The 7,411-nt window shown below is 46.4% G+C and overlaps 1 protein-coding gene across 1 annotated transcript; it reads right to left on the bottom strand.

Annotated features, from left to right (window-relative positions):
* Nucleotides 1–181: 181 nt before the first annotated feature.
* LOC138631872 (mitogen-activated protein kinase-binding protein 1-like) lies at nucleotides 182–7,301 on the bottom strand (the record flags this gene model as incomplete). The annotated part of the gene is made up of 14 exons (XM_069717059.1): nucleotides 182–1,573; nucleotides 1,756–1,841; nucleotides 2,044–2,862; nucleotides 3,034–3,446; nucleotides 3,673–3,754; nucleotides 3,955–4,134; nucleotides 4,220–4,347; nucleotides 4,465–4,589; nucleotides 4,890–5,024; nucleotides 5,133–5,288; nucleotides 5,670–5,707; nucleotides 6,105–6,235; nucleotides 6,966–7,094; nucleotides 7,213–7,301. Coding segments are annotated over 14 exons (2,754 nt in total), but the record flags the coding sequence as incomplete, so codon positions are not given.
* Between the last annotated feature and the right edge of the window lie 110 nt (nucleotides 7,302–7,411).

Genomic DNA, 7,411 nt, shown 5'->3' with positions numbered 1-7,411 from the left:
TATTAATGGAAGTTTGTGAATTTCCTCCTCAGAGATCACTTAAGTTTTTATCTTGCTTGTAAAAATACGCCATCAAATATTAATTCCATTTTGTATAGTTTTTTGATTTTTTTTGATTACACCTCTGAGTCAAGTTGTACAGGAACACACTAAGTGCAGCAAAAAAACAGAAGTATCAGAATAAGTCTGAAACTTTTATTAATCGTGACAAAAACATTCCAAACTGAACTTTGACCTTTTTGTGAAGAAAGTTACAACAAAGTTTTTTTTTTTAAACCCAACAACCCCAAAAGTGTTTCTCTAATAACAATTATCAAAATGTACAATCTCCATTAAAATAACATTAGACTTCCAGAAAACATGGTCAGTTTCAGGTGACGAGGACACAGTCAGTGTTCAGTAGTGTAACTGTTCATCAATAAATACGGTCATAAAATCAGTTCATAAAAAAAAATGTACATCAAATAACCGAAGGAACGTAAAGTTTGTTCAGAAAGTGTCGTATTGCCGTTTACTCGTTTTATCTTCTCTACAGTCTAACAACAACGATATTCAATAATCCAATCGATCCTTCAGATTAACGGGACTCCAGCTGCCGTTCGCTCGTTGTGATTCCCTCTGAGGAGCCGGCGGGAAGTTTAGGGAATGAAAACGGAGAAAAACAATTCGCAGAAAAATGTCTTTAAAAAATCGACTTAGTAAAAACGTCCAAAAGTCATTTGAAGCTGAAACGTCTCGTTTTCGAAAAAAAAACAACACTAAAACGAGTCGACGCGTCATTCAGTTTAAGATGAGGAAGATTGTTGCATAAGACTAAAAAAGAGAACCAAATCAAAATGGCTTCAGATCCTTCATCTGTGAAGAAGAGGAAGAGGAGGAGAGATGACCAAGAAAAAAGACGACAGACAGCTCGAGAGGAGAAATATGAGGAAGAGGAGAGAGCAAAGACAACACGGAAGGAACAAAAAGAGGAAAAGGAGGCGAAAGACGGGAAGACATGAAGGTTAAGAAGAAAGAAAAACAGCAGAGCTGTGTGGAAAAGAAGAGAAGAAAGATGAAAAACAGATGAAGAGGAGGAGAAAACTGAGGCTGAAGAGCCGCATGGAGTGGAGGAAGAGAGAGAAGAGGAGGTGATGAAAATAATGAGGAAGAACAGTGCTGAGGAGGAGGGGATGAAGAGGAATCACGGTGTGCGTCTCCTCAGTTCCGTCTGTTTGCACAGCCTGCAGGAGGAGGACGAACAGGAGCAGATGAAGACGTCCAGTGGAGTTATCGATCCTCCCGTGCAGGAGCAGCGGACCATGATGAAGAGGAGCGGTGTCTGCAGCTCTCAGGTGGTGCTGTTGTTGATCCTCCTGTGGACGGCCTGTAGGAGGAGCAGAGAGTACTCCTCCAGCAGGGCCGCCGTCTTCACCTCCCCCACTCCCTCCAGCCCTCCCTCCACTCCCAGCATGCCCGGTGTGCCGAGCGGCAGCGAGTCCAGCTCCACCCTCATCGCCTGGAAGGCCTCCGATAGGAGGAGAGACATCTGACGCCGGTCGGGGGCGGAGTCATCGGTGGAGGAGCCGCTCACCTGGAGGAGGAGGTAGAAAAAGAGTTGAGCTTCAGACTGAATGAACACAGATCATTTTACAGTATTTACTCCATTTAAAGCTGCATAACAATGCTTTTATTCATATATTCAGCTTTAAATAGGTTAATTTAAATCAGCTGCTGCAGCTTGAACTATACTGCATGCTTTAATCTGAAACTCACCGTCCTGTAAAGGTGTGTTGCTCTCTTAAAGCAGCTCTGCAGCTCATTGGCCAGAGACCTGCAGGCCTCCATGCTGATTGGCTGGTCTGCACAGAGAGAGCAGCAGCAGGTAAGATAATTTCATGAAGGAGTAAATTGTTTTTATTTGTAAATGATCATAGACAGCAATATTACACTTTATTACGGCAACATACTACATGCATAAAGTAAACACAATAAACTCAGACTTCTGAGACAGACAGACATGAAGAGACGACAGAAAACAAAAGGACAGAGGAAACGTCTCACCCGTCGCAGAGGAGAGGAAGAAGGACGGTGAGGATGAGGGGCGGAGCCGAAGAGATGACAGGATGAGGGGATGAAGTGGAGGAAGAGGAGGAGGATGTGAGTCCAAACCTGCGTCAGCCGTCTGCTCTGCGCCGCCGCCTGCGGAAGCCTGAGGCTCCTCCTCCTGCCGTGGCGGAGTCAGGGGTGAGACGGAGACCGGGGGAGGCCGCAGCGACGAGGAAGCAGTGGCCTTGGAGGAAGGTGAGAAGGAGGCGAGTGAGGGTTTGTCGGGGAGCGGCCTGCTGCTTCCGGGTACACGGGCCTGGAGGCCACGGGAGGGAGGGGGCGGCTGGTTACCATGGTTACCCACAGATTGAGACGACGAGGAGGACGACGTGACGACGACGGGGACCACAGCAGCGTGTGGTGTCGTGGCCAGAGCCGCATTGGAGGGCACCACGGCAACGAGGGGAGGCTCTTTGACCTGAGTGGAGGAGGTTACCGCTGACGACAGTGATGTCACCGCAGGATCCTCGGTGGACTCAGGGACGTTGAGGCCGTCGCCCATGGAGACGGAGCGCGACATCTTGGCCATGGAGCTGGCGGTGGGGCTCATGTAGGAGCGCGACGCAGATGGAGTCGAGGAGGACGATGAGGACTTCCTCGGTGTATTGGCGGCCACCGGAGCAGCCGCCGTTTCCTGCGGAGAGGTGGGGCTCAGTCTGGGAGCGGGCGGTGCTGTGGACGGGGGCCGTCTGGGGGACGAGGGGAGGGTGGTGGGACGCTGAGGAGGGACCTCTCTGGACGGACGAGAGGTCAGCTGGGGGGCAGAGGGGTCATCTGATGGAAAGAGAGGAAGTGTAGGATTAAAGTCCTTCAAGAGGAGTCCTTCAAGAGGAGTCCTGGAAGAGTCGTCTAAGACAAGTTCTAAGGTAAGTTAAGAGGTCTCGTTTGGACCGTCAGGGTCGCCGTGTTGTTATTCACCTGTGTGTTTGACGTGCGGAGTCTTACCCGTGTCGCTCAGCAGGTTTTGAACTGACTGAGCCTTCCGAAGTCCAGAGGAGGAGCTCAGGTGGGAGGCAGCGGCCCGGGCCGTCGGACCCTGGCTCCTCCTGGACTCCACCGCAGTTTGGACCTTCTTCTTCAGCGGGGAGGGCCGGTGGGTTTGCTGTGCCGACGAGGTCTCCTCCCCCGCCTGGCTCTGGAGCTGGTCTGGACCCCACTGGATCTGGTTCTGAGCCTGAGGAGGATGTGCTTGGTCCTGAAGTGAGGAGGTCTGGTCCTGGTTCCATGACACCCTCCTTTCCTGGGGCCTGGTCTGGCTGTCCTCCATTAGAGGTCGGACTTCCGAGACCAGAGGACGAGCCTTCATCTCCCCGCCTCCTCCCCCGGTGCTCCGAGAAGGGAGACGAAACACAGACCGGCTGAGGAGTAAAGAACATGTTGAGCCAAAGACAAATACTGGACGGGACAATCGGGCTCAGGCTCAGGGACCCCGAGTGATCAGGGCTTCTTGAACAAAGCCACATATCATTTTATCATCATTTTATAGGCGTCCCGTTGTCTCATAGTGCGTCTGAGTGTGTCAGGTGATGATTGGCTGTGATGATTGATTACCATTGTGTGTAGCGCTGTGATTTTGTGTTTTACCTTGCAGCTGAGTTCTGTGAGAGGAACCTGGAGGAGATGCTGAGACTCTCGCTGGAGCTGTGGGACGCTCTGGTCGGACTTCCTGTCAACACACAGTCCACATGTTCTGTTGTAATCCACCACGTAAAGTTTGTTTGTTTACGGTGACAAGGTATAAAGTTTATGCACAAATTTGTGTTGCTGGTGTTCCTGGTTGTTTTGATGGTGTTGCTGGTGGTGTTATTGGTGTTCGCGGTGTTGCTGGTTGTGTTATTGGTGTTGCTGGTTGTGTTGCTGCTGTACCTGAGGGAGAGAGGTCAGCCAGTGTGACAAAGTGCTCCTTCAGGAAGGCCTCCTGGTCTGGAGTCTGCGGGACAAGTTGAGACACCCCGACCTCCCCGCCTCCTCCCTCCTCTTCCTCCTCCTCCATCTCCAGGTCAGAGGAGTTTCCCTCCACACTCATAGGCTCGGTGGGCTCCGAGTCTGATGGACACAGAAGAAAAAGAAGAGGTGAGACTGGTTAAAGACAGATCAGCATGTCTCACTGTCGTCTGATTATCTGTCTTACTGTCTCCTGCAGTTCTGTTTGGACTGGACATTGTGGAGTTGAATCCCAGTGAGCAGCCGCTGTCTGGACTGGGTTTGTCCTGCCGTCCACCTGCAGCAGCAGGACACGCTTCCTTCACCTGGAACTCACTGACAGCAGGGGGTGGGGGTTATTTGAGAGGCGGGGTTTAGAAGGGTAGGGCATGTTAACATATACATCCCACATAGAATTCATGACCCGTGACCCTGGACAGGAAACAGTCCTACCTGCCCGCCAGGCTCACTCTGTCCTCCCATTGGTCAGGATACAGCACTGAATCCTCCCTGTCTGGGGTCTGATTGGACAGCAGGATGAAGTCTGGCCTCTGATTGTTCCTCGTCTCGTCATCCCCCTGGTCGGACAGAATCGCACACCATCAACTCAACAAATCACAAAAAAGGTGTGTCGAACTTCACATCAAACACGAGCTGAAGTTCACTTTATAGCTTTTTAAGTTTTCGACCACAGTTTTCAGCGAAAAGAACCCACACACCCCAATACCACCTCTTTCAAGCGACGACACCTGAGCAAGCTCCACTCACTAAAAAGACCGAGATTCGGTCAAAAGCTTTGGTAAGACCTGGTACGTGAACCTTGATTTTAGATCATTATCACAACGAAACAAAGAGGGTTTTTTTTGTTATGTTCTTACCCATGCAGTGGTGACCTGCAGGCTGATGGTGCTCCCCAGCTCCTGATTGGTCCTGTGAAGCCCCGCCTCCACACCCTGACTCCTCCTCCTGGGACTACAGGAGGAGAGGCCAACATCGAGGGGACGTGTCTTTACCTGGGTGAGCCGGACGAAATGTATTATTTCTGCTACATTCACTTGAAAACTAGCGGGTTTTTTTTTAAATGGAATTTGGTTTGCAGTGGAATCTGTCAGCGTCCTGACCTCTTCTTGTTCAGTCTGCTGTTGCTCCTTCCGTTTGCTGGGGCAGTACGAGTCCAGCATTCTCAGGTCCAACATGGACTTAACCATCAGGACCCCTTCAGCACTGCCTGTCCTCCTGGACCAGCGCCGCCGAGGGAGTCGTCCCTCTGACGCCCCCTGACGAGTCATAAAGACAAATATCCTGATCTGTAAGGCTGCAGAGAGCATCAACCAAAGGTACCTAACAAAGTCTTAATTTAATTTAACAAAAGTCTTAAATGTGTTTCTAACCTGCAAAACATTATCATCATTTACCATCAGTGTGATTTTTACAGACCCCGGCCTTAAAAATAACATTTTAAAGTGTATTCAATGTCCAGATTTTGTCATGCAGATAAATAATGTTTCTTCAGTTGAAGCCAATAAAACTTGGTGTTGTGATGTTTACGTCATTTAGCTTTGAATAGTAGAATATATATTAAAACGTGACAGAAATCCACTGTGTCAGGTGAACCAATCAGGACTCAGAGGTAAAGGTCAAAGGTCACAACCACTGACCTTTCCGCTGTCTTTGCTGTACATCTCATCAGAAGCTTCTGCGGAAAAACAAACAAGAAACACGTTTTATCAACAACAAAAATTATAATCAATATCGATATGATTTCATGAACTCGGGTGAGTTTCCAGATTCACCTCGTTCAACTGCGACCAATAACGAGGTTAATGAACAATCAATTCAACAATTGGTTAAATGATAGAATATTAAAAATTTTTTTTTTTTATATTGTTTTCTTTCTTTATGTTTCCGTAAAACTTTGAAACTTTTTCTAAAATAATGTTTTTTTTTATATTTGGACAAAAGACAAAGTTTGAGTCAGCTTTGACAGACACGCTGATCGCCAATCAATACGTAATCAGTACCTGCATAACCCTTTTTGGAACAACTGCAGGGAAAGGTCAACTTTTAGATGCTATGTAACCATGGTAACAGACCTGTCTCCTCCAGACTCTCTGCCATAATATAAGGACAGCCAAGCTCCCCCTCCTCTTCCTCCTCCTCTTCCTCCTCTTCCTTGTCGCTATCAGATGACATGGTCACGACTCGAGGAGACGATGCCTCCCTGCTGCTCAAACACACATCATTAAATGTCACTTCATTATTCTGAATTTTATTTTCACTATTAAGTAATCCGTTACATTTTCAATTTGTCTCTAAAATATCAGAAAAACAATGATGTTGTTGCTTATCAGCTCCAACATCAGTTTGCTGCTAAGTTTCTACACAAAATCTTTAGATGAAATCAAGTCTGCTTTTCTGAGAAGCTGCAGTCAGAAATATTTTGACTGGATTTGCTTTGTATATTTCCTGGTGATCGATTAATCGACTTGTTGTTTCTGCTTGAATTTCGCTCGACCAGTTTCAACAAGATGAAGCTGATGTTGCGTTGAATGACAGAAATATTGACTTATCCTTGATGATTAATTTTTTTTTTTTAATTTTTTTTTTTTAATATAATTTCCTTTATTTATTTTCTTGCATTTTTTTTTACATTTATTTTTCATGTTTGTAATAATGAAACCAAAGCAACTCTGCTTTGTGTTTATTATGTAATTTGATTAATAAATTATTTAATTTTGAAAAATGCAGACGCTGCAGGTTTTTAAATTTTTATAATAATGGTTTTTCGTTGAAATATTAAAATTATACGCGTTTTAGTTCAATTTGTAGTTTTTTTTGTCCTTGTCGTGTCAGGGTCTTAATTGTAAAATCTGTGATGTTTTTCATCTGATTTGTTTCTGGTTTCTCTTGTTTTGTTGTTAAACAGGTGAAACTGGTCATCAGGTGGTATTTACCTGAGCTTTACAGCTCTCTGCTGAGCTGCATTCTGGGAGTTTGGAGTGCTAATGGTAGGTTGGAGGTCAGCAAGTCGCTGCCTCATTCTGATGGTCAACTCTGGATTCAGACGCCATACAAAGATACAGCTGCAACACAAAAGTTTCCATGTTAAATGTAGAGTCAGATCTGTTCTTTGGGGGACTCTGATAAAAGAACGTCGTCATGACAGTGTGGAACGTGTGAAGTGGCTGAAGGTCGGTCTACCTGTCTCCTGACACGGTGATCAGGTGTCTGCAGTCACTGCTGAATTTCAACCCTGTCACAATCTCTGAAGCACAAAGAGAAGAGAAGAAAAGTTACAGTTTTATTATATATGCATGTGTGTACAAAGGTCACTGAAAATGTTAGTTTATGACTACTATACGATAACATTTTTGTGATGTTTTAGACAACATACTTGAAT

Source organism: Brachyistius frenatus, unplaced genomic scaffold (genome assembly GCF_029030835.1).
Source record: "Brachyistius frenatus isolate BFR_SWC_R1_liver_20210118 unplaced genomic scaffold, ASM2903083v1 Contig_168, whole genome shotgun sequence".
In the NCBI taxonomy this organism is placed as follows: Eukaryota; Metazoa; Chordata; class Actinopteri; family Embiotocidae; genus Brachyistius; species Brachyistius frenatus.
The sequence above is the reverse complement of the archived record's forward strand: the minus strand, read 5'-3'. Positions and strand labels throughout refer to the sequence as shown.